Source organism: Rattus norvegicus, chromosome 11, assembly GCF_021556685.1.
Source record: "Rattus norvegicus strain SHRSP/BbbUtx chromosome 11, alternate assembly SHRSP_T2T, whole genome shotgun sequence".
In the NCBI taxonomy this organism is placed as follows: domain Eukaryota; kingdom Metazoa; phylum Chordata; class Mammalia; order Rodentia; family Muridae; genus Rattus; species Rattus norvegicus.
This window is the reverse complement of record NC_141544.1, coordinates 58,328,344-58,355,749: the sequence shown is the minus strand read 5'-3', so window position 1 is coordinate 58,355,749 and position 27,406 is coordinate 58,328,344. Positions and strand designations below refer to the sequence as shown.

General features: G+C 40.0%; 1 protein-coding gene, 1 non-coding gene and 1 pseudogene across 5 annotated transcripts in view; 2 read left to right on the top strand and 1 right to left on the bottom strand.

The window, feature by feature from the left end:
• Zbtb11 (zinc finger and BTB domain containing 11) overlaps positions 1-27,406 on the top strand; it is a 46,351-nt gene that overhangs the window by 8,879 nt on the left and 10,066 nt on the right. The window contains exons 3-11 of one of the 4 annotated variants that reach the window (XR_015632779.1): positions 1,087-1,318; positions 9,014-9,855; positions 10,341-10,517; positions 15,475-15,720; positions 17,782-17,926; positions 19,589-19,706; positions 22,933-23,091; positions 23,198-23,373; positions 23,877-24,581. Coding sequence is in view for 2 of the 4 variants with exons in the window: in XM_087576312.1 (XP_087432438.1) it covers positions 1,087-1,318; positions 9,014-9,855; positions 10,341-10,517; positions 15,475-15,720; positions 17,782-17,926; positions 19,589-19,706; positions 22,933-23,091; positions 23,198-23,373; positions 23,877-24,394 (2,613 nt within the window). In the remaining 2 variants the exon portion in view is untranslated. 4 annotated transcript variants of the gene reach the window in all.
• Positions 10,010-10,143, top strand: LOC120095738 (small nucleolar RNA SNORA29). The gene has a single exon (XR_015633788.1). It is a non-coding gene; the product is annotated as a small nucleolar RNA SNORA29 (small nucleolar RNA).
• Positions 14,479-14,999, bottom strand: Gng5-ps4 (G protein subunit gamma 5, pseudogene 4; annotated as a pseudogene).

Sequence of the window (27,406 nt, the reverse complement as noted above, 5' to 3'; positions counted from 1 at the left end):
TTCGACCCCCATGAAAGGGGCCAGTACCCACAGGTTGAGAACTGCCGGTTTAAAGTAAAGCTTATTGTGTAAGACATGTTAATTGTTTACATAAGCTCAATGAGCTAAATGTAAGCCAGTTGTTACTCTTCATTGAACACAATGCTTTCACCATTAATGTAGCCTATGCGTTTGTAATTAGTGTCTTAATTTTAACTTCTCCCTTTTGTAATGATGCATTGACACAGGAATATAGAATATTTTTCTGAGTTAGACTGTGGGTCACCTAACAAGATAAAAAATTGCTTAAACTGGGACTTCTGCTTGTTGAGTGTTTTTGACACAGGGTCTCATGTAGTCAATGTTGACCTTGAACATAGTTTCACAGGTGATGAAGACCTTGAAGTTCTGATACTTCTGCCTCTGTGTTAGTGCTGGATTACAGACATGTTCCACAGATTGTGGTTTATGAGGTGCTGACATAGGCCTTCATATATGTTAGGTAAACACCCTACCCACCAAGCCACAGCCCTCTCTTCCTTTCTATGTTTTTATTATTGTTCTTTCTGAAACAGGATCTCTTTATGTATCACTGGCTGTCCTTGAGCTTTCTGTGTAAACCAGGATAGCCTGGCACTCAGATCCTACCTGCCTCTACTTCCCAAATGCTGGAATTAAAGACAGGTGCGACCATGCCTAAGTCCTGGCTAGGTTTTGGGTGTGTTTGTTTACTTATTCATTTGTTTTGCTTTAGGCTACATTAGTGTCATGCATCATCAAATGTTTGACCAGAAAGAAGAGGCAACAAAAGGAGGATAGGTTTCTTTGTAGGATCAAGTAAAACATTGTGGCTGGGTCCTGGGGCTCATGTCTTTAATCCTAGCCCTTGGGAGGCAGAGGCAGGAGAAGTTCTAGGCCACCTTGGTCTAATGAACTCAGACTTAGCCAAAGCTACATAGAGAAACCCTGTCTTTTAAAAAGGCAGGAAATAGTGATATATTTTATGTAAATAGATGACAAAGAAAGAATAATAAATTGTTTGCTAAAAGTAATGGGTATATATAGGTGATATATAATATACCTCTTATCTCAAACATATTTTGACAGGTTGACACCAAAGGAGTGGTAAAACGGTCTTCTCCAAAACATTGCCAGGCAGTTCTGAAGCAGCTGAATGAACAGAGACTTTCCAACCAGTTCTGTGATGTCACATTGTTAATTGAAGGGGAGGAGTACAAAGCTCATAAGTCTGTTCTCTCAGCTAATAGTGAATATTTTCGAGATCTTTTTATTGAGAAAGGAGCAGTTTCTAGTCACGAGGCTGTCGTGGATCTTTCTGGTAAGCTTTTTCTAATACCCTTTGCTCTTTGTTAATAAGTAGAGTCTAGAAGATAAATAGAAATGTATCTTCCAAACAAATAGAATTGATACAAGACTAGAGGCCCGTTTTCTCAAGAGAAAGTCCCCTTTAAAGCAAGAAATCTAAGACTGTTGTGCAAAAACTGTCATTTATTTTTGTTTGTTTCGTTTCTCTTTGTAGCCCCTGTCCTCGTCCTCGAACTCACACTATAGACTAGGCTGGCCTCTGAACTCAGAGACCTGTCTGCTTCTGCCCCCAAGCACAGATTGAAGGTGTGGGCAACGAAGCCTGTCGGGCAGGCCATCTTCTTACCACTGCCTCTTAGGTTAGGCCAGGGAACTGTAGCAGAACGGTTTCTGGAGTTGAAATAAAACAGCTGGAGAAAAATCTATAATTGAGTGTTATTACATCGGGGAAAATGTACTTTGAAACTACCTATTTAATATCATCTCATTTTGTGGAACATGGGATTTTATATTTTGTACTTGTATGTGTAATGTGTGTGTGGTGAAGGTACTTGTTAGTGAATATATTTATATAGGGTCTCCATCAGATGTCTTTTTCTATTGCTTTTACCAGTTCTTTCCACTTTTTCTGAGGTCAGTTCTCTCAGTCTGTCACCAACCTGAAGTTCAGTGTTTGGACCACTGAGGTTGCAGGATTCTGTCTGTGTGCCAGCACCATGGTTTTAGTTGTTGTCTTTGTTACTGTGGCTCTATAATATAATTTCAGAGCAGAATTGTTTTTTCTAGTTCTGTAAAAGAATGTGATTGTGTCAAAGTCTGTTCTGCTTCAGTTAGTATTTAGACAGTGTTTGTTCTGCTACCCTGTGAACAGGGTAGAGCCTTTCCATGTTTATAGTATCTGATGGTTTTTTATTTTTTTACTTTTTTAGAGTCTAAGTATAGAATCATGTCATTTGCAAGTAAGGATAATTTCCTGACTTTATGATTTGTACTTTTTTCTCTGGCTTTATTGTTCTAAGACTTCAGGCAGTATATTCAGAAAAAATGGAGAGTGGACAGCAATTTCTGCTCTCATTCTAGATAGTCCTCCTTTTGTACAATGCTGGCTACAGGTTTGCTGTAGATAGATGGCCTTTGTTATGCTGAGATATGTTCCTTTCATTCCTAGTTTATTTGGAGCTTTTATCATGAAAGTATGTGGAACTTTGTTAGAGGTCCTCTCTGCTATCAATTAAGATCATTATGTGGTTAGTTTATTTCTTTTCTTTCCTGTTTTAGACAAAGGGGTCTCTATAAATGCACTAGTTAGTCTGAAACTTGTTATGTGAACCATGCTGACCTTAACTCACAGAAATTCACATACCAACCATTGCTTCCTGGGTGCTAGGATTTTTTTTTTTTAAAAGATTTATTTATTTATTATATATAAGCTAGCTTTCTTCAGTCATACCAGAAGAGGGCATCAGATCTCATTACAGATGGTTGTAATGTGGTTGCTGGGATTTGAACTCAGGACCTCTGGACGAGCAGTCAGTGCTCTTAACCACTGAGCCATCTCTCCAGCCTGAGTGCTAGGATTTAAGACATGGGCTAACGTGCCCTGCTGTCATGTTGTTTCAGTAATAGCTGTGTGCTGTATTGTGCTTTATTGGTTTGAATTTGATGAATCAAGATTGAATCGCTGGAATCAAACCAATTGGTTCACAAGGCATCAATGTCTTTTTTGTGGGCAGAGCAAGGTCTTATTGTGTGGTTCTGGCTATCCTGGAACTCACTGTATAGACAGGTTGGACTCAGAGTTATAGAGATTCGCTTGCCTCTGCCTCCTGAGTACTGCGTTCAAATTGGTCCCTTAATGTATTAGTTTACAACAGTATAGTTCAGATTTTTTTTCCTTTTCCTTTATTTTATTTTTTTAAGAGACTGGGTCTCTAAAAAATGTAGCTCTGGCTGTCCTGGAATTAAAGATGTGTTATTATACCTGGCTTAGAAGTTTTGTATCTGTGTTCACTAGGAAAGGTGGTCTACAGTTGTTTTTCTTTATATCTTCTGTTTGCACACTCTTAGCCAGTTTATACTAGGGTGTGATAGCATCATGGAGTGAGTTTGGTGCAGTGAGTCCTCCTTTTCTGTTTTATAAACCACTTTGAGGAACATTGATAGAGTCTTCTTGAATAATTGGTAGAATCTGGTTAGATTGAGGCGTCCTAGCCTGCAGTTGTCCTTGTCTGTAGGTACCCATGGGAGCTCAGTTTTAATGCAGGTTGTCTGTCATGGTAGTGTCTAGCTGCTGCCCTCCAAGTTATTGAAATTGGCAATCATTGCTTCTGAATTTTGCTGGAGGTTTGTCCTGAGAGCAGGGCCCCCTGTCTCTTACCTTTGGAAAGTACCCGCTGCAGGGAGCTGTAGGGTTGAAGCTGTGTTTATTCTGTGGATTTAGAACCCTGGACTTGGGCACTTTTAATTTGTCACTAGGGCTTTCTTTTTTCTTTTTTTTTTTCCGGAGCTGAGGACTGAACCCAGGGCCTTGCGACTTGGGCACTTATTAAATTTTATTTTATTCTGACTCCTTTCCTCACTAGGTCACAGAGAAGTTGCTTCTAGCTGAAAATGTTTTGGGGTGTGTGTGTGTGTGTGTGTGTGTGTGTGTGTTTGTGTGTGTGTGTGTGTAATAGCTAATGAAGTACAATTATTTGCCTATTATTTCTTAACACACGGAATCTGAATAATTTAACTTCTTTTTTTAAATGATACTTTGAACACATCAATTATTTTAAACACTTTGTCATTTGGAACCATGTTATTTCCTCCATGGGGACTCAGTTTCCCCTTGTAGATCTTTGAACTTAGATCAGAATGTAGATATTAGTAGTATATGATTTAATAACTTGTATGTCCTCTGTTCATGTATTTTACATACTTTGAATAAAAACATTTTCTTTGTCTCTATTAAGTCTCTTTAACAGTTTATCTCCTTTAAGGACATTGATCTCTCTGATTTAGGAGGATATGCTGCTGTATGAAAGGAGCAGAGTGTGGAGAGTAGGCCTGCAAACGCTTGGTGTATGGGTGTGAGGGTAAGAAGACCTGGGTGACTGTGTAAAGAAACAAAAGAAGACATTAGATTGAAAGAAATGCCATATGAAGGACTTGGCAGGATGAAGATTATAAAAATGGTTATATTTCCCAAAGCAATCTACAGATTCAATGTAATCTCCATCAAAATCCATAACATTCTCATTCACAAAGCTAGGGGGGGAGGAACCCTAAAATTTATATGGAAACCAAAACACAAGTAGCAAAAGCAATCCTTATCAGTGTAAGGGTCCAAAATGGCTGAAAGAAGACCGGAGCATGTAAAAACAAAGAGCATTTATTCTGCAGAAACAACCAGCCTGTTGGGGCCAATCATTCTTTGAAATGGCAACCCCTAACAAAGCCATGCAGGCCTTCTTCTAGGAATTGGGGGGAACTCTCTAGAAGGATTAGGTAACCTAAAATTTCATTGGTGGGTGCTGGGGGTAGTAGGAGGGGTGGCTTACAGGTAGTCAGCGCTCTGCATTTCTATGTCATGGATGTTCAACCATGTGATGAAATAGGGCTGCCCAGAGCAGATGGCCCATTCTGAGATAAAATATTTCCCCATTTTTGTGGTTATCCCCAGGATGTTCTTTGGGAGGGGGTTTATGGTCTTATTCTGGATTTTATGGTTCCTAGAGCTGGTGTCTATCCTATGACTTAGTTTTTTGGGACTTATGGTCTATTCCTGAAGCTGGTGCCTTGTGGCCTATTTTGAAATCAGGCCTGGTCCTTAAAATGGAGACAAATGGGGTCCTTAAATAGAGACAAATAGGATTTGTATTGTCTTTTCAGCAGAAAGATCAGTGCTAGAGGTATCATAATATCTGCCCTATGGACCTATATTGTTATAGAAATTTTTTAATCCTAATCCTGGGTTTCTATCTTGATCATTCGGTTCCCAGATAAAAGACACACAACTTTTTTATTATTTACAATAAGCCTTAAAAAGCACAAGAAATAGGCAGATATCTACCCTCTCTGATATTAGAATCTTCTTTTCTATCGATAATCCCAAGTTATTACTATGTTTCATCTGGGCCTCTCTTAACTCCATTTGGCCAACCTTCAGAGCCCCATTTTTATGACTGACCTAATGACTTCTTCATTCACCTTCTTCCCTATTCCTCAGGGTTCTCCTACCCTCCAGGCCCAGGAAGCCTAAAACCCACCTATGCCTCTTCTGTCCAGTTATTGACTGGCAGCATCTTTATTCACCAATTAGAAGTAACTTGGGGGCAAGGTCAAGCATCAAGCTGGTCTACATGCACACTCTTTGGGACAATCAGGTCTTGAAGACACAGTATTAGTGTTAGAATACAAGCAGCATCAGGCCAATCCACTACACTACAAAGTTAGAACTACTACTTTTGACAAACATATATTTAAAAAAAAAAACAAAAACAGCTACTTTAACAGTGTGGGGCAAAATGGATTCGTTCAGAATCCATATTGTTCACTAGACCCATATGTCTCACCAAAATAATCACTTAAAAATTGATCAAAGATCTTAATGTAACTTTGAACTGCTGGGAAAAACACTTTAAGATACTGGCACAGGCAAGGACTTTTTATTAAAAGGGACTTTTAGCCCAGGCAGTGATACTAAGAATTAACAAATGAGATAACATGAAATTGAAAAGCAAAGGAAAAAAACAATAGTGAAGAAACAACATAGAGAATGGGTAAGAAGTTCTGACAACTTCACATCACACTGGGATTAATACCTAGGCTATATGAAGAACTACAAAAATCAAGTATACACACACACACACACACACACACACACACACACCATTTTGACAAATAGTTAAATGCACTGAATAGTCAGTTTTCAAAAGCAGAAATACAGATGCCAATAAATACTTGAACTCCAGTGTTACCACCCTTACCCCTCAGAGGAATTTGAATTAAAGTTGGTTTGAGAGGTTGGAGAGGAATTTGAATTAAAATTGGTTTGAGAGGTTGGAGAGATGTCTCAGGAGTTATGAGCACTGGTTGCTCTTCTAGGGAATCCAGGTTCAATTTTCAGCACTCACACAGCACCTCACAGCCATCTGTAACTCCCATTCTATGGGATCTGATACCTCATATATTCTGAGGGCATCAGAATGAAAGTAATACACAGACCTACATTCAAGCAAAACACCTGGACATTTTTTTAAAGTTTGCAAACTGCTTTGAGATTTCTTTTCATCCAAGTCAGAATAACAATTATCAAGAAAATAAGCAACAAGAGATACTGGTGAGAATGTGAGGCAAGAACTTTCATTCACTGGAGTTGGAAAGTATACTTGTGTAGCCACTATAAAAATATGGAGTTGCTGGGCAAGGTGGTCTGTACCATTATTCAGAGACAGGCTTCTGTCAGTTACAGGCCAGCCTGGTTTATATAGTCAGGTCCAGGACAACCAGGGTAATGTAGAGGGATCCTGTCTCAAAGAAACAAATAATGTAAACAAACATACTCACTCTAAAAATGAACTTTCAGACACTTGTACACCTCTGTTTATTGCTTCACTAGTCATAGTAGGTAGGAAATGGAACCAGACTAGGTGGCCATCAATATAAATGGGTAAATAGGCGGTGTATGCAGAAAATGGAACTTCCTGCCATTGCAGAGAAAAATGAAGTCAGTGCTTTTGTAGGACAGCGGTTAGAACTTCAAATCATTGTTAAGTAAAGATTTTTATCTTTGAGCTGGGTGTGTTGGCACATGACTTTAATCCTAGCACTGAAGAGGATGAGACAGGTATATCTTCCAGTTTGAGGCCAGTCTAGTTTATATACTGAGATCTTTTCTTAACACAAAATCCAAAAATAAAAATTCCCTTTTTCTGACACTTTTAAGGACAAATTATCTATTTTGTGTCATTTATTTCAAACAAGTCTGAGATTTTTCTGAGATTCACCCCAGGATATTCAGTGTTACCAGTGTGGTGGGTTCTTTAACTGTTGTTTCATTTGTAACAATTTTTAATTGCTTTAAGTTAAAAAAAAATACTGCATGTTTTTTCTCATATGCATTACTTACATTTAAAAGTGTGTATACTTGCACAAAACTAGAAGGGGGTGGGGTCATAGGAGAGGACAGGATCATAAAGGGGATAGAAATTGGGTAATGGCACACATATGACATGTGAGGAAGACTTTAGGAGGAGGAAGAGTATCATCTGAAGGAGGAAGGGTTTAGTGGGTGGGGACACAGGGAAAGAAAGTACAAGCACACATGTATAAAGACCTCATAACGTTAACCTAAAAAGTTCATGAAAAATAAACTTGAGGAAAATAGGCACTGTTTTTTGGATGGGGACGAAGAAAACTGGGTGTTGAACCAAGTCATTGGCAGGCGTGCTGTGCCACCGACTTTCACGTGGAGTCTTACACAAGTTCATGATCATCTGTCTGTAGAAGTAGACTCGGGGCTCTCACTGTGTGATGCTTGTTTCTTACATTTCATCTTTATCTATGTATAATATAGAGAAAATTAATAATGACTACTGAAAGTAAAGTACCAAGAACTTACTCTGTTATAAAAAATAACAGTATTCATAGTATTAACTAATGATTATATAGTAATACTTGAATCTAGGATAAGCAAACTATAAATCAGTGTCTGTGCTTTTATTTGTGTAATGAAAATTGACATCAATAGCCATTTAATCTGCCTTTTAACTATAAACTGCAGTATTTATCACTGATTCATTGCAGAAAATACTTAGTAGCCCTCGTTTTAAATCATAGTTTTTTGGTTTTTGTTTGTTTTTTTTGTTGTTGTTTGTTTGTTTTGAGATAAGGTTTTGTGTATTCCAGACTGTCTTCGAATCCTGTATAGCCCAAGAGGTATTCTCGAACTTCTGCTCCTTCTTGCTCCAACTTCTGAACACTAAAAGATTACAGAGATACCCACACTTGGTTTATGTTTTTGGTACACTTATTTAGTGTGGGCGTAGTTATGTGGGCACTTATGTAGGTACAGTTGTAGAGGTCTGAAGACAACTTGTGGAAATTGGTTCTCTAGTTCACTGTGTTGGTTCTAGGAATTGGTCTCGAGTTATCAAGTGCCTTTACCACTGAGTCATGTCACTGGCACCAAATCTTTAAAAATAAAGATAAAATAAATCTAAAAAAATAAAGTGACAAGGAATCGAACTTTGTTCACTTAAGTTTTTATATGGACTACTATTATTAGAAAATACAGCTATCTGTAATAAATGAGGAGTGGTGCAGGAACAGGTTGCTTTGTCCCTGTCTATTCACTTTCCTACCCCCTCCCCCTTTTTACCCTCTATTCTCCAGCCTCTGTTTCTTGAAGGGAATTGAGGAACCCCAGGGTTCTAAGGAGTACAGTTTGAGAATGGCTGCCTTGTAACAACTCTTGAGGTAGTAAGTCTTATGTTGTTTTCTTTTTTATTAGTGGTTTAGAGACTCAGCTCCTGGATATGAGCTAGTCAAGGTTGTTTACTAGCAACCAGAAATGAAAGAAACCCCAGTGCCAGCTAATCGTAGAATATGTGGTTCTAACCGACTTTTTACTATATTTTTTTCTTGTCACAAATCTGTATTATTCTTACAAAGTAGTGTTATGATGACTGACTTTCTTGCTCCTTGGTTTTCTTGCTTCGTACAGGTTTCTGTAAAGCAAGCTTCCTTCCTTTGCTGGAATTTGCCTATACTTCAGTGCTAAGTTTTGACTTCTGTAGCATGGCTGATGTAGCTGTCTTAGCTCGCCACCTTTTCATGTCAGAAGTTTTAGAAATTTGTGAAAGTGTACATAAACTAATGGAAGAGAAGCAACTTACAGTGTATAAGAAAGGTGAAGTTCAAACAGTCGCATCTACTCAGGACTTAGCAGCACACAACGGAGCTGCAACACCACCCGGCCCTAGGAATGAAGCCACCACGACTTTGTCAAGTGACCTTGGGCATTGTGAAATTGTACTGCTGGTAAATGGAGAAGTGCCAGAAACAGAGCAGAATGGGGAGCCAGGACAGCAGCCTGCACCTCAGGTTTCTGCAGAGGCCGAAGCCAGTGTGTCGCCCGCAGGATGTATACCCAATCCCCCCACTGAAATGGGAGCTGCAAGCTTAGCAACAGAAAGTAACCAGCCCGAGCTTGAGTCTGCAGTCGTCAGAGAAGACGGCGGTGTTGCTAGCGTTCCTCCTAAGATCTCAGAAGAGAATGTAATCAACACGTCCCAAGAGGACAGTGATATAGGAAATGATACATCACCTGAGGACACCTGTACCAAAGACTTTTCAGATCATAGTCAGAGCTCGGGCCAACCTTTAAAAGACGAGGAAACTCTAATTGAAGCTACAGAAAAGACAGACTCCGGCCAGGATGATGATACTTACAGGAGCAGGCTTAGGCAGCGGTCTGTAAATGAAGGGGGCTACATCCGGCTACACAAGGGCATGGAGAAAAAGTTACAGAAACGGAAAGCCATTTCTAAGTCAGCAGTTCAACAGGTATAATATGAAGTTGTTTGGGTTTTGCTGCTTAACCCTGATGGCATTCTATTTTAGTAACAAACTTAGGCCCAAAATAAAATTTACCTGGGAGGGGATACTTGCAGGGAGGCAGCTTACTGCTTGAAGTATTATATTAGAAATGTATATCGCTTTTCCCATTTGACTACCACACTTTCTCCTAATAGAGTTTAGTGGCTATGCTTATGGGATAGATGAAGGGTGCCATGATCTGAACAGGGGCTGCTCCGTGTCTTCCCTTTGTATGAAGTGGCTGAACAGGAAGAAGAAATCTCTGTCACGGCCCATGACTTTAAAACGACACAGAAACTGGGCTGGCGATGCATGTGAGGAAGAGGATTGCAGTGGCTTTGAGGCCATCTAGGCTCCATAGGACTAGGCAAGCCTGGGCTACATAGCAAGACCATCCCTTGAAAAGAAACCAAACGTATTTTCTTAGATTGTCTGTGTTTTCTGTCTGCTAGGTGGCCCAGAAATTAGTTCAAAGAGGGAAAAAGATGAAACAACCCAAAAGGGATGCTAAGGAGAGTGCCGAAGAAACGCCTCATAAATGTGGGGAGTGTGGGATGGTGTTTCCAAGACGATATGCCTTTATAATGCATACATTGAAACATGAGAGAGCGAGAGACTACAAATGTCCGGTAAGTACCCAGAAAGCTAACTGAAATGATCCCACAATACATGGAGCCATCTTACCAACTGCTCTGGTGTTCTGACTACCGTTGTTTTCTTTTTCTCTTTTTTAAGGTGGATTCATACAGTGTAGCTCAGGCTATCCTTGGACTTGGGATAATCCTCCTAATTCAAACTTCCAAGGGCTGGGATAAAGGCATGCATGACCACAGCCTGCAACTCTTTTTTTTTTTTTTTTTTTTTTAATATTTTTTATTTAACGTATATGAGTACACTGTAGCTGTCTTCCGACACACCAGAAGAGGGCATCAGTTCTCATTACAGATGGTTGTGAGCCACCATGTGGATGCTGGGAATTGAACTTAGAACCTCTGGAAGAGCAGTCTGAGCTCTTAACCACTGAGCCATCTCTCCAGCCGTGCAACTCTTACATTGCTAAAAGATTCTGATTTGTGTTATTTACTTGCCCCACCTGAATATTTTTTCATCTGAACTTCCTCAGAAAGAGGACAATGAAAAGATTGTTCTCTCAAACAACAAACTTGGGGTAAAGAGATGGCTCAACAGTTAAGAACATTTGTTGTTCTTACAGAGGATCGAGTTTTGGGTCCTAGCACCCTACAGTCATCTGTAGGCATGTGTAGTGTACACACATACATACAGGCAGAAGACTCAATGCACATAAAAGTAAAAACATCTTAAAAGTAAAAACAAAACAGAAAGGTAAAGTTGCAGAAGAGGCAGCTAAATTCTGTCTGCCAATAAATGTACAAAGTGTTTCAGTAAATTTGAACTAGATATCCAATAAAGCTGAGAATCAATCACAGTCGTACCCCAGAACCAACAGAAGCCTCAGACTTGATGGTACTGATTACTTTGAGACTAGGAGCGATTGCATTTCCACCCCTTGGTCAGGAATCTCTTTTCCCATGAGGTGAAAAGTATCCCAACCACTCTGGGGAAGACAGTGTATAATGAAAGGAATATTGAAACCTTTTCTAGGTCTTTACTCAAGTTCCTCAAAGCATTAACCCCAAGACAGAATGTTTTCTTTGTAAGCAGAAGTCTGAAGTTCAGGAGCAAAGACCTAAACATACTGCTGCCAGCGCCGAGGGTTGACACTGAGAGCACAGCGGTCGCATCAGTACTTCCTACTGATGGCTCTAGGGCCCACCCCGCTAACTTCCCCAACTAACTCAGTTCCAGGGCATCTGACTCCTAAACTTCGGGAGGCACCAGGTATACACATGGCATACATACATACATGCATGCATGCATGAAAAATAATACTCTTCACATAAATAAAACTTTTTCTTAAAATGTTTATAATTTTCCCAATACTGTATATGTACAGTTCTCTTTATTATTTCTTGATATTAGTGTTCTAACAACTAATTATGTAGCATTTGCACAGTACTACATGTGATAAGTGATATACATACTGTGTCATTTGAAGAGGGTCGTGGAGTAAGTGCTCCATAGGTTAGTTTTCTAGACTCTTGCTGGGATAAATACTCTGTAAAAGGAGTGTCAGGAAGAAGGTTATTCTGGCTCACTGTTGAAGAGAACAGTGTCACAGGCCGTAATGAAAGTCAGGGCAGCCAGAGTTTGAAGGAAGCCTATGCTCACATGAGGTCCACAGTCAGGAAGCTGAGAGCTTGTCTATGTGCTGCTGCTTAGCACCCTTTCTCCCGTAAGTTACTTTTGTCGTGTGCTTTGTTCACAGCAAAGGGAGGAGTAATGAAGGCAGTGTTGGATGCACACCAGCAGACAAAAGCACATTGAGGAAACAGCATATACACTATATACCACTATACATGTGGTCTCCAATAGGCAGTGATCTAACCTGAAGACTTTTTACTGCATGGTAGATTTACAATGATTTGACTCCATTGTAAATGGAAGATCTAGATAGTTACAAGTATCTCAGAAAGGAAGGGATGTACAACTGAAAAAATGTCTCAGAAAATAGAGCAAAAGAATAAATTAGAAAACAGGAATGAAAGAAATGGGAAGATTAGATTGTTTTTAAGTTTTTAAGTAATATTTCTAGAGCATGGATAGAAAGAAGGAAATTCTTAAGGGTCAGAGAGATGGCTTGGCAGTTAAGAGCACTGGCTGCTCTTCCAGAAGTTCTGTGTTTAATTCCCAGCACCCACATGTCAGCTGTCAACCATCTGTAATGAGATCTGATGTCCTCCACTGATATGCAGGCACACATTCAGACAGAGCACTCTTACATGCAATTTTAAAAAGAGAACCACAGAAAGAAGGAAATTCTTTGTTTTGTTTTGTTTTTCAAGACAGAATTTCTCTATTTCTAGCTGTCTTAGAACCAGGCTGGCCTCGAATCCAGATATGCTGCCTCTGCCTCCCAAGTGCTAGGATTAAAAGTGTATACTACCACTGCCTGGAAAGAGAAGGAAATTGTTAACAAAGAAGCCACGGTCTAACATAAATGTTAGTCCAGAGCTAGGCATGCTAGCACCTGCCTTAGATCCTAGCACTTAGGAAACAGCAGATGGGTTTCTGTGAATTTGAGGCAAGTTGAGAGAGACTCTGTCTCAGAAAAAAGACAAAAGGCAGTTTCGCTCAGAACATTGGATGACAAGAAACCTGTATAAAAGCAGTATCATGCGATTTGAATCTGGGAATGTGGATGAATGGAGTGAAATTCAGAAAGGCAAGAATTAAAATTAGAAGACAAGGAGTATTTTTAAAATGATAGAGGGAAATGAATTCCATGTAGAAAACATAGTCATGCTCTCCGTGCCTGTGAGAATAAATATATTCCGATGTAGCAGATTTTCAAAGTTTTCTCTTATTAAAACTTCAGCTGTCAGGCAGTTTCACTAATGAACGTGGCATAGGAAATAGAGACAGTGGGTGAACTAGGCAGAGTTTAGGGAAGGCATTAGGGCAGTAGCAGAGGTGACCGGATGAAAGCTACATACCAAGTAGGGACGAGCCGGCAGCTATCAACACAAAATGCCTTCTCAGGAATTTCAGTAAGGTAATGCATTGTGCTGTTTTTAATGAAGTGTTTTAAATCTCGTAGTAGACAACTGGGGAAGATTTTTAGTGACCAGTTGGTAAATAGAGACATAAGCAAAACCAGAAAATAAAAAAGGAAAGATCGAAGTATATCATGGAGTCCATATTTGATAGCATTCATCACCAGTATCCAAATATAGTGACTCTGATTCCAGCATTCAGACTCTAAGGCAGGAGGAGAGCCTGCACTTCATGCAAGTTCTAGGCAGACTAGACTACAGAGGGAGAGCCTGTCAGACAAACAGTGATTTTCTATGAACTAGCTGATTAATGTGACATCACTCTATTACCAATGTGAGATGACAGGAATCATTAACAGGGAATGAGGAGGGGACCAGCTTGTATCATTCTTTTGGTATTAGAAAAGAAACATCAAGTAAGTGTAACGTCAAGGCAGTAAGTGTTCATTCTAGATGAAAATATGGAGATAATGAGTCAAGAGACTGATTCTTTTTATATATATATATACATTTTTATGGTGAGTGTACATACATTCATATATGCATGCATACATACATACATGCATATCCTCAGCTTATCACGTAAGAGCTTCCCTGAACCCCAGTAACAACAAGATAGACTGAAGACTGTCTTACAGTCTTTAAATTATTACTTATTTTTATTTTATGTGCATTGACATTTTGCCTGTGTATCTGTGTGAATGTGGAAGAACTCCTGAGGCTGGAGTTACAGACAGTGGTGAGTTGCCATGTGGGTGCTGGGAATGACACCTGGGTCCTCTGTAAGATCAACCAGTGCTTCTAATGGCTGAGCCATTGTCTCCAGCCCCAACTGTCATAGTCTTAACCTTCCTACTCTCTTTAGTCCTTATTTGATTTCCACCTCAATCTCTTGGTATTGGTATGTTGCTAATACTCTTTGTGTGTGTTCTGATGTAGTTTTTTTTTTTTTTTTAAGTTTGTATGCTGCTTTTTTGTATGCTACAGCCAGTGTATATAAAACACTTAAACCTTGTGAAACAGAGATCCATGAAAATCCAGAGAGGTAGATGTTAAGGACTGACAAGTAGAAGATTGTGTATATGGCACGTGTTAAAGAGAAACTTCTGTACAGACTTCGAACTTAGTTCTCTTGAATATTCACTGGTTCATGAAAAGTGGTTTGAGAAACCTCAAGATATATGACTACAAAAAGGAGCAGACTTTCTGGGGTCTGAAGGGATTTGTACTTGAAGACACTCCAGTCAGCAGAGGGTCATGTTGAGCATTCTGCAGACAGAACTGTTTCAAGTCTGCAGCTGCCTGGGAAACCTTCACACGGTTGAGCCCGGCCTCTAGCCGGAGTTGCTGAACCACCTTCTTCATGGCAGCGACGCTAGAAGAACCCGACATGGCGCTCGGGACAGCCTGGCCAACTTGTCAGTCCGAGTAGGGGGGAGTAGGGGGTGGCAGGTAGTGGGACGGCGGGGGCGGGACCTGATGTAGTTCTTTTTTGGTGGTTGTGCCAGGGATCAAATCTAGGGTTTAGCACAGATTAGGAAATCCCTCTATCCCAAGTAACATACAAACCCTACTATTCCTTTAAGTCCCAACTCAAGCTTGCTCCAAAATATCCCCTCTTAAAACTTCATCATTTTAAAAAGTACATATTCCTGTGCTGTGTTTAGGTTTTCCTTCTCTCTGGAGTCTTATACTTTTCATCTGTGTAATATGGTATCTAGTACTTTTTAGTTGTCATTTCTAATTTTTCTTTATTGTTTTGAGACAGTGTTTTATATACCCTTGGCTTTCCTTTGTGTATGCATGTTAAGTGTAGGCTTTTTATGTATATTGTCTTTTAAGCAATGAATTTGTCTGTTTTTATAATTATAACCAGAATTGGAAAATTGAAATGTGCATTGAGTTTCACTTAATATTTGATATAGGAAGAACTTTTGTTTTTCTTTTTTAGTTATGTAAGAAGCAGTTTCAGTATAGTGCCTCACTACGAGCACACCTTATACGACATACAAGAAAAGATGCACCCACGTCATCTTCATCTAATTCCACATCTAACGAGGCATCAGGAGCATCATCTGAGAAGGGACGAACCAAGAGAGAGTTTATATGTTCTATCTGTGGAAGGACATTGCCTAAACTGTACTCTCTCCGCATACATATGCTAAAGCACACGGGTGTAAAGCCGCACGCATGCCAGGTAAAGACCTATTTATTTGGGTTACTTAATAAGATTGGAAATTCACTGAAGTGATGAGGTGGGGTTTTGTATATACAAACTGATGTCTCCAGGTTTGTAAAATGTCAGGGAATTCATCTTTGCTTTGTTGCCTACATTAAGTGTGACTCCCTGTTGTGGTCTTTAATTTGCTGTCTGAAGTTATAATTGACAATTTTGGTGAGAAGAGCTATTCATCATTGCAGTCATCCGCTTAGCCTTTAGTAGAAATAACCTGTAGAGAGAATGTGTGGCCTAAGCAAATGCTGCTCAGAAAAGACCTTCCTAAGCGGTCTCTGCTGTTACTGAGAAGTCAGGGTAAGTAAAACCCAAAACCTTGGTTAATGAATCCTGTGCCTGTGATTATCCAGCTTTGGCCTGTTTGGAACATGGAAGAGTCATACCTTCAGCACCAACAGCCTTGCATCTAAGCTGGGCAGTCTGTTTTATTCACCAAACACTTGTGGAACCCATACAGTTTTGTTGTTACATATTTTTAGAACTTCATACATGAGTACATCACTTCTGCCCTTCCTGCTCCTGTCTCTAACTTCTCCTCTGCAACCCCTCATCTACAATTGATTCTTTAATTCTTGTTGCTTCATATGCTTATGTTTTGTTTATAAGCATATGTACATATACACACACACCTCCTGGGTTCATTTATTTTTGCTCATACAAACATAAATGTGTCCAGGCCTGGCCACTGGGGATTGGGCACTTTATGTGGAGCTTGTTTTTGGAGTAGGAGGCTCCCTCTCCCAGCAGCAACTGACCGCCCGTAGCTCTTGATCTAGGGGTGCAACCATATGGAATTCCCCTGTCTGTTTTTTGGCTCGTCAGTTGATGTTGTCAATGTGAAGGTAATTGTATTGTTCAGGAAACTATTTTTGAGAGTCCATGGGTGCTCCTTCCTGATAGATGGAGAAGACAGCATTGCAGAGCGGATATCCTGGTCCACTGGTGTTCACAGTCTTACCCTCCCCTTTTCTGAGAGTTTTCAGTTGTGGTTGGGAACCCACAGTCATGTTTTCTCTTCATTTTGACCTACCTGTTTAGGATGTCTGAAATAGCATCCATCTGATGGGAAAAGAAGCTCCACTTACCCACAGAAATAGGATAGGTATCTAGAATAGTTAGAAGAAGTTCTGTCAGTCTAGGAAATGACAGCAGTCTCCTCTCAGCTCCATGACCTCTCTTTTTTGTTTTTTTTTGTTTTTTTTTTTTTTTCTCTCTCTCTTTTGTTTTTTCAAGACAGGGTTTCTCTGTGTACCTTTGGCTGTCCTGGAACTCACCTTGTAGACCAGGCTGTCCTCAAACTCAGAGATTGCCTGCCTCTGCCTCTCAAGTACTGGATTTAAAGGGTTAAAGGTGCATACCATCACTGCCCAGACAGACAGGTCTTTTTTTTTTTTTTTAAAGCATCTTACTGTATGAGTATTTAGTATTGATCATTAGCTCATGGGCAGTCTGTTTTCTTTTTGTTCTATTTTGATCGTCATCACTGTGCTCTTCTTATTTTTGAGTTTAAGCTCTAAGAATTGCCTATTCATAAATTTAAACACTTAAGTATTAGTCGAACCTCTGGTCTTCAGTGTAACACTACTTAAAATGGGTGTTCCACGGAAAATAAATATAAAAATAAGAGTGAAGTCTCTCAGAGGTACTGACGTTGCTGCATTCATTGTGCTCAACAAGAAAAACTCCCCAGTGGATTGGGGAAACTGACGTAGTCAGTTCTTATCCAGAGTTTGGGGAGAACTATTTTATGTGATGTTTTGTAAGATGAGAAGTGCTCTTAATTGAGCTTTTATTTACCTCTCTAAGATAGGTATTTAGAGAGAGGCAGGGATTGCTCAATGGTTTTGCCTACTGTTGTGCATGCTTTCAGAAAAGTGGCGGCTGTACTGAATGAAAACTCAACTAGCTAGGGTCCTTGGTATTTGTGGCTTCGTCTAATGTTTCTATAACAATAATAGTTTGTTCACAGTTACCAGGAATTAAATCTTTTTTGTTTTGCTGCCTTAAACATTTCTGTCTCAGGTGTGTGGAAAAACTTTTATCTATAAGCATGGTCTAAAATTGCATCAAAGTCTGCATCAGTCCCAAAAGCAGTTTCAGTGTGAGCTATGCGTCAAGTCCTTTGTCACCAAACGGAGTCTTCAGGAACACATGAGTATTCACACAGGTAATCAAAAGAAGCATCAACATAGTTACATTTTATAATCTTAATTTAGTATTATGTTAACACTATATTCCCAAAACATGGGACCACTAGGCAGGAGGATGATGAGTTCAAAGCCAGCTTGGGCTTCATATAAGTTCTAGGCAAGTCTGGTCTATATAACTAGGCCTTGGCTCAAATTTCAACACCAAAGTAGAAGTAATTCAGATGCTCATAAGTTAATGTAGTCAATCATCAGTGAATAGTAAACTTTTAAAGTTTTCTTAAATACAGTTTCTGATTTGTCTTTTTATAAAACCGTTCTTTGAAATTTTTGCTTATTCTGTGTGTGTCTGTGCATGTGTTTATTTGTGTATGGGTGCTGTGGTGTGTGTAGAGATCAGAGGATAACTCAGGAGTCAGTTCAGTTCCTCCATCATGTGTGTGATATAAGGTGCTTTACCCTCTGAACCTCACATACTTGTGCTCAGATGTGCTGTAAAGCAAGTGTGTAGGAATGGCCAGTGCTGCAAAACTTACAACTAACTCTATGACTATTGTAGTCCGTAGTCTCAGGCCTACCGTATTCTTGCACAGTGACCTTGACGAGTATAATTGTGTTGCGTCCTAGCTCTTCTGGAACTTAGGCTGTAGTCCAGGCTGGCCTAGAATTCAGAGATCCTCCTGCCTCTACCTCTCAAGTCCTGGGATTAAAGGCATGCACCACCATGCCTCCAAAACTTCTAAACCACATCATCAGGTAGTCATAGCACTGACTCTACTCTTGGTCCCAATTTTCTGTTTCTGTCAACTGTGTCAGGAGAGCTGCCACAAATATGGGATTCCCACCCTGCATGAATGGGAAGGACAGACTGGGCAAAGGTGAAGAGAACAGTAATAGTCTGCAGGAAGGCATGTCTCCTGGTCTAGAGAGTACCCTCCACGTCTCCTTTGAATGCTTCTCCTGTTACCACCTCCTCATCTCCTGAGCTCATCCAGCTCCTGTCCTCTTCCTCATTCTCTCTCTCTCCTATGCCTAGGAATCATGTGACTGCTGTAACTCAGCTCTCACCTGCAAAGCCATTCATCTCAGTGACGGAAAACTGCCACAACATTTTAAATATATCTTGATAGTTTTGAAAGGGTAAAGAAAATAAGTTTCCCAGGTTTTTGTAAAAATGTTACTGTTTTGTTTTGATGAAATTTAACTGCAGAATGTGGAAAGAATTCATAATTCTAGCCAGCCCGTATAAAAGACACATAATCCACGTATTTTGTTGACAAACTGGAAGCCTAGATTGGGCTTAGCGCTATACTAACTCATCCCTTGTTGCTTGCCATTTCTCCTGGTCTCATAATCATAGTCTCCTCCTCTCATTGTAGTCTCTTCCATCTCCATCTTCTCTCTCCTCTCACTCTCACCTGCACAACCCTCTCACTCGATCCTCCAGTCCCCTGCTGCCTAGTCACATGCTCTAACCTTTTATTGGCCAGTTAAGTTAGGGAGCAAGGTTCACACAGTATCGCTTGGTGCTCAGGGAGCGACCACATCTTGAGAAGCCTGCATTAACATTTGAATACAGACAGCATTATTAGATCAAAGCACTACAGCAGAAATGTAATGAATTAGGTTGAAAAGATGACCTAATTACTGTATTTATAACATGGCTTTTCACTTTCTTACAGGAGAGTCCAAGTACTTTTGCTCAGTCTGTGGAAAGTCTTTTCACAGGGGCTCTGGACTTAGCAAGCACCTTAAGAAACACCAGCCAAAGCCTGAGGTTCGAGGCTATCATTGCACTCAGTGAGTATTCATATTTACTGTGTAACCTCCCTATGTAATCTCAATATTGATTTTTTACAAGAAAACATTCAAAGATAACATTAAACTGTAATTTCAGTTTACTGAGTCATCAGTCCACTTAGCTCTTACTGATGTTTTAAGAGATTTTTTTAAACAGTGATTTAAAGACTTTCCAAGGTCCTACCTAGAGGTGGAGACTAAAGGAGAGAGAGGCCTACAGCCAGCAGAGCTCCTTTGTAGTTGGTTCCTTGAACATTGTTGTGTTCCTTCTCTTTCCTTAGGATTCTTCTTCTCTTTTCACTTTCCAAGACTACCTACCATTTTTAAAAAATTAAAGTTAAGTTCATAAAATAAAAAACTAATCACCTTAAAGGGTTTTTTGTTGTTTGTTTACTTTGTTTTGTTTCTCTGTGTAACAGCTCTAGCTGCCCTAGAACTCATTCTGGCCTCAAAACTCACAGAGATCTTCCTGCCCCTGCCTCCTGAGTGCTGAGGTTAAAGGCGTGTGCCATCACCACAAGGCTGGAAGTTTTAATACATTGATAATTTTGTTAAAATAAGATTACTAATTCTAGAATCCTTCTAGCACTCACCCTAATAGTCTGTCAGCTGTCTGAGTGTTCACTAGCAGGTTGTGCAGACACAGGCCAACCAGTGATAGAGACAGACAGTACAGGGTCTTTGTAGATTGTATCTCAGTGCATTTTCAGCTTTATGGATTTATGTATCTTGATTCCCAGAAAGAGGTGAAGAATTTTCTAAGTTCTTATTCCTCAGAGTATCTCATTCTCATGCTTTTTTTTTTTTTTTTTTTTTTTGGTTCTTTTTTTTTCGGAGCTGGGGACTGAACCCAGCGCCTTGCGCTTGCTAGGCAAGCGCTCTACCACTGAGCTAAATCCCCAACCCCTGTATTTCTTGCCCTTAAGTGACACTGGCTAATCTATTTGGGTTTAAATGTTCTCAACAAACAGTTCTACTCCAAACACACAGCTATACAAAGGTTGGGATATAATGGAAAGATGGGCTTCTTCACTGAGCCGTCCAATAGGCAAATGTGGTGTGCTTGCTTTTAGTCATGGGGTCTCTGTATGTTCCAGGACGGCAGGGCTACATAGTGAGACTCTTTCTCCAAAACAAGCCACAAAGACCACAAAACAAACAAACAAAGCAGCTCTAGATCTTCAGCTGAGGGTGCTCTTTGTACTAGGAAGTCAGAGTGAGTTCAAAATGCCACAAAAAAAAAATTACCTTAGACAGTAATTGTTTTTAGTAGAGATTTATTTGTTTTTATTTTATGTGTATAGGTGTTTACCTGCATGTACATGAGTGCACCTTGACTGTGCCTGGTGCATGCTGAGGCCAGAATATGTTGGGTTCTCTGGGACTGGATTTGGAGACATTTGTGAGCTGTCCTGTGGGTGCTGGGGATGTGTCCCTGAGTCTTCTGTGGTCGCAGCTGCTGAGCTGGCTCTGCAACCCTAGTAGGTGCCCGTCTCGCTTTAGAAGTTGGCTGCCCTCAGAAGCTTTTATTTTGTCTTTCTGGTTTTGTTTGTTATTTCTTTTTTTTTTTTTTAAAGATTTATTTATTTTGTATATGAGTACACTGTAGCTGTCTTCTGACACACCAGAAGAGGGCATCGGATTCCATTACAGATGGTTGCGAGCCACCATGTGGTTGCTGGGATTTGAACTCAGGACCTCTGGAAGAGCAGTCAGTGCTCTTAACCACTGAGCCATCTCTCCAACCCCCTTGTTTGTTATTTCTTGAGACAGGGTCTTTCTATTTAGTCCTGGCTCTCCTAAGCCATTGTTTTTTGGCACAGGATTTCACTATACAAGCCCTGGCTGGTCTAGAATTCTATGGGTAATTCAGGCTGGCCTGGAACTTGTGAAAGAGATCTGCTCGCCTTCAGGATGCTGGGATTAAAGGGTATGCCAACACCCCCAGATGCGGTACATACTTGTGATAAGTTCCTAGACTCCCAAGCGATCTACAACTTTATGAACAAATAGGTTTTTGCCATTTCCTTCTCTGCTACATTTGCTTGTTTGACTATAAATAGTCTTATTGTAAAGTCAACATTGGCCATGGTCTGTAACTCCAGTACTTGAGCTGAGGCAGGAAAATCGCATATTGGAGACATGCTTGGGCTACAAAGTGAAACTATTTCAAAACAAAGCAAAAAAAAAAAAACAAACAAAAAAATACAACCCAAATATAGGGTGGAATTTTTTTTTTTTTTTTTTTGAACTGAGTCTAAATAGCTTTGGATGTCCCAAAACTTTATGTAGACCAGGCTGGCCTTGAACTTATAGAGATCTGCCTGCCTTTGTCCCTGAAGTGCTGGGACTTATGGTGTGTGTCACCAGCTCCTGGCCCCAGGTACAGTTTTTTGTTAGTACTTTTTGTTGTTGCTGTTACATGTGAAAGAAAATCCAACCTAACTGTCTTGAATGAAAAGGCAAGTCTGGAGGCCTGCGTGCTGTAGTCTACCCTGGATTCAGATTGATTAGTATCTGGTTTCTCTCAGGCTCCGTATGGACAAAGTCTGGAGGCCTGCGTGCTGTAGTCTACCGTGATTCAGATTGATTGGTATCTGGTCTCTCTCAGGCTCCGTATGGACAAAGTCTGGAGGCCTGCGTGCTGTAGTCTACCCTGATTCAGATTGATTAGTATCTGGTCTCTCTCAGGCTCCATATGGACCAAGTCTGGCAGTGCTTTCAACTCCTCATCCTCTCAGCTTCCAAACTGTCAAGAGTCTTTCCTGGTAGTTCCTGTAAAAGTCCCGTGTTTCCCTCTGATTGGATCCAGTTAAGTCATTTGGCATCCCTAAGCTGATTGCTGCTACCAAGGGAATGCTGTTACTGTCATTGATTAGGCCTGAATCATTGCTTCATTCCTAGTGTCAATGATGGAGCCTACCTTCCCAACATGGCCCAAAGAGAAAGGGGTTGAGGGGATGCAACGAGAGGGAGCGGAAGAGAAGTGGACAGTAAATCACTTTGTGATAACTTTTGGGAACTATGCATGAAGCCTTCCCAAGCATTTTGAGTGTTCTAAAGAGAACTTAAACCTTGCATCTTTGATGCAAGACTGAACATTGGATCTCTTTCTATGATGTTTAAATTTGGAATAATTTTGTGAAGCTTCAAAGACAAAAATATAGTGAATTCTTGGAGACTTGTTTTAAAGATGATTCAGTTGGATACTTAAACTTTATTACAGATGTGAGAAAAGTTTCTTTGAAGCTAGAGACCTGCGCCAGCATATGAATAAGCACCTCGGCGTGAAGCCGTTCCAGTGCCAGTTTTGTGATAAGTGCTACAGCTGGAAGAAAGATTGGTATTCCCACGTGAAGTCCCATTCTGTCACTGAGCCCTACAGGTGAGTGACTCGGAAGGCTCTAAACCCAATGCAAACACCTACTCTCACTTGACTCTCATGGCCAATTATTACTTTGGAGAAAAATAATTTGGGCCTTCTATTTTAGGTGTAATATATGTGGCAAAGAGTTTTATGAAAAAGCTTTATTCAGAAGACATGTAAAGAAGGCCACCCATGGGAAGAAAGGAAGAGCAAAGCAGAACCTGGAACGGGTGTGTGATCAGTGTGGAAGGAAGTTCACTCAGCTGAGAGAGTACAGGAGACATATGAACAATCATGAAGGTAGTGTGTCTGTATCTATCTGACAGAAGGAGAGCCAAGGAGCCCCCTTATTTTGTCAGTTCTTTCGCCTGTTAACGCATTACTTTCTTCATAGATTAATCTTGTATCTTGAAAGATTTATTTAAGTAACAGAAATAATACTTAGTTTGAGAACTTAATTCTTTAGAGACTCTTATCCTAGGAATGTAAGACTGCAGTGAAAGAGTAAGGTTGTGATAGACTCACAGCTGTTGAGCAGTAACTTCTGTTAGGAGAACACCTTTAGAGAGAGTATAGTGCAAAACCTTGGTTAGACCACTGAAAATTAGATGCTAACTAAAATGACAGTCATAAAAGTGAAATGGCTGTGGAAAACAGAAGAACTTCCGTGTGTGTGTGTGTGTGTGTGTGTGTGTGTGTGTGTGTGTGTGTGTGTGTGTGTTGGAATTTGGTCCTTACCCCACACTTATGTTTCTTTTTAAATTTATATATATATATATATATATTTTTTTTTTTTTTGATAGGTGTTAAACCGTTTGAGTGCTTAACATGTGGAGTAGCGTGGGCTGATGCCCGATCATTAAAACGTCACGTCCGAACACATACTGGTGAACGGCCCTATGTGTGTCCTGTATGTAGTGAAGCCTACATAGATGCTCGAACACTTCGTAAGCATATGACTAAATTCCACAGAGACTATGTGCCTTGCAAAATTATGCTTGAGAAAGACACTCTGCAGTTTCATAACCAGGGAACTCAAGTGGAGCACGCTGTGAGCATCCTAACTGCAGACATGCAGGAACAGGAAAGCAGCGGGCCGCAAGAGCTTGAGACCGTGGTGGTGACGGGAGAGACTATGGAAGTTCTTGAAGCTGTGGCAGCTACGGAGGAGTGTCCATCGGTGTCGACCCTCTCTGACCAAAGCATCATGCAAGTGGTGAACTATGTGCTGGCGCAGCAGCAAGGGCAGAAGCTGTCTGAAGTGGCAGAGGCCATCCAGACTGTTGAAGTGGAGGTGGCACATATGCCAGAAGCGGAGTGAAGGCCGCCTGTGGGGCTCACAGAGGACGCACATGTCTACAGTTCATGTCGCCTCCACGCGGACCTCAGATGGAGACCTCTGGCCTGTTGGTGACATCACTTGTCTGGCCAGTGAGTTCTGCAGGAAAGTCCACTTTCTGTAAAGAAATTGAAAACAAAAATCTGTTGGATGGAAGTAGTTGATCATGGTATGCCTTTTATGAATTAATGTTTATAAATAACTGTGCTAAATTTAAAGATGTGCAGTTTCATTTATATTTTGACTTTATTTTATTACATATTTTGAATTTAAAAGGCTGCAGTTAGCGTTTCTTCTGTTGTCTTTTTAAAATACAGAGGTTCTGTGACTAGTTGCTGTTTGTGGATTTAAAAATTCTAATATAAAAAGCATATCCGTAAGATGCATAAATATATTACATTTAAAAAATGCTTTAGAGCTGTGATTCTTGACTTACTATTTATTTTAACCGCTTCTAAGTCAAGAATCTATTCTATCTTAAAGCACTTAAATGAGTTCTGTGTTCTAATCAAGTTTGTATAATTTATTTATCTGTATGGGAGAGCCATATGCAAAGCTAACTTTAAGATACCATTAAAATGCATGAGATGCCGTTAGAGCCTTACTATACTATCTCCTCAAGGCAAGTACTTGGCCATGAGAAAAGAGTAGGTGTTAACCACTGTCATGGGAAGTTTCCGCTTGGTAGCACTGACTGAGGGAAGAAAAACCAGTCAACCCTGCTTCTCTTGCTGAAGGTTGTGAGCAAGGTAGTGAAGAAGTCAAGTGTGATGCGTTTAGCTTTCATATCATGTGTGTTTAAATTTGTTGAACAACTACACATCTATAATGGTAACACGGATGTCATATAATTGTTAGGTAATTTTAGAATGTTGAAAATTCTTCAGTGCAGCCCTTAGTATACTATATTACATAAAAATTTGATTATGGCACTATCAAATTGATGAAGGTATTTGAAAAGATACTTTAAAACTAAATTATATTCATGTGTTTGATTTTTTTTTTTTTTTTTTAATTTCTCACTTCTCTGAGTTGTCAAATACTCAGATTTTGAAAGTAACCATGGGGGGATGCCACATCTAGAAGACTATCGTTCAAGCTATGATTGCTAAAATTAAGCTTTTGGATATTAGGAGCTTTCTTAAGTATATAATTAAGATATAAAATAGATTATATGTAAATCATTCCTAAAGCACAAGAAGTGAATGTGCCTTGATGTACATATATAATACTAGAATGCGTATTCCAGTTTACCTTGAAAATGGCTTTAAGGTTAAGGAGCAGGTGTGATAGCTGCATGCATCTTGCATATGGAATGTGTGCATTTGCAAAGTCGTCGTTGCTTTAAAAGCTGTGTGGCTTTCAGTTTTAAAAGTGAATTTATATACAGCTCATAACTTCATAAAGGCTATTCCTTGGTCATGTCCATCAGTTAGTGCGAAAGTATTTCAATGCAACTAAGATTTGAAATTGTTTTCTATGTTCCACTTTCACCACTGTTAGATTTAGTTAAATGTATAAGATTATTAATGTATATCGGAAATATGTAAATAAAAGCTGTTCAGTCTTGTTAAAAGCAAAGCTTTGGCATTGAGCCTGACATCATTTTCAATCTATACCTGATAGGGTAAGGAAATTTATTATCTTGTGGGTGTGGTCTATGTACTCTCCTATTATCTATCTATCTATCTATCTATCTATCTATCTATCTATCTATCTATCATACTTTTGTGCATGTGTGTGTGTATGTGTGTGGGGCACACACTTGCTGTGGCATACATGTAGAGATCTGAGGACAACTTATGGGATTGGATTCTCTTCTCATGTGGGTTCCAAAAATTGAACTCAAGTCATTAGTCTTTTTTTTTTAAAGATTTATTTACTTATTAAATATAAGTACACTGTAACTGTCTTGAGACACACCAGAAGAGGGCATAAGGTCTCATTACAGATGGTTGTGAGCCACCATGTGGTTGCTGGAATTTGAACTCAGAACCTCTGGAAGAGCAGTCAGTGCTCTTAACAGCTGAGCCATCTCTCCAACCCTCAAGTCCTTAGTCTTTTCGGCAGGTTCATTTGCATACAGTTATCTTGCTGACCATCTACCTTACTTCCTTAAAAGTATGTCACAAAACCACAAGCTTGGGCTGGAGAGATGACTCATTGGTTAAGAGCGTTGGCTGTTCTTCCAGAGGACCCAGGTTCAATTCTCAGAATCCATATGGTGGCTCAGAACTTTCTATAACTCTAGTTCCAGAGGGTCTCATCTCACTCCCTCACACAGACATGCATGTAGGCCAAACACCAAATGTACAAATAAACAAATAGCTTCAAAACAACAACAAAGTCCCCAAAAACCCAGGAGCTTGCCATTTTGGCTAGACTGCTTGGCCTGAAATCCCCATGGATACTCATGCCTCGCTCCTGTGCAGCACTGGTATAATATAACAGATGTACTTGACCATGCCCAATTGTGTGTTCTGGGAATCTAAGCCCAGGTCTTCATTCTTGCAAGCGTTTTACCCACACTGTGATCTTCTCAATCCTAGAGTAAAGAAATTAAACACATGTAACCATTGGGGGATGGAGAGATGACTCTTAGTCTTAGACTGCTCTTCCAGAGATCCCAGGTTCAATTCCTAGCAGCCACATGGTGGCTCACAACCACCTGTAATGGGATCTGATGCCCTCTTCTGGTGTGTCTGAAGCGAATAACATTGTATAATGAATGAGAATTCATTAAATAAATAAATCTTTTTTTAAAAAATTAGGGGAAATGATTTTATATTAAAACTTCATACTCAGAAGTTTGCTTTTATGACAAAATTAATGTGAAAGCAAATAACTGCCGACCTTGGATGAGTTGAATTTATACAATGATGTGTTGGGGAGGTGGTGGTGCATACCTCTAAGCCTAGCAGTTGGAAGGCAGAGGCAGGCAGATCTCTGAGTTTGAGGCCAGCATGGTCTACAGAGCAAGTTCTAGGACAGCCA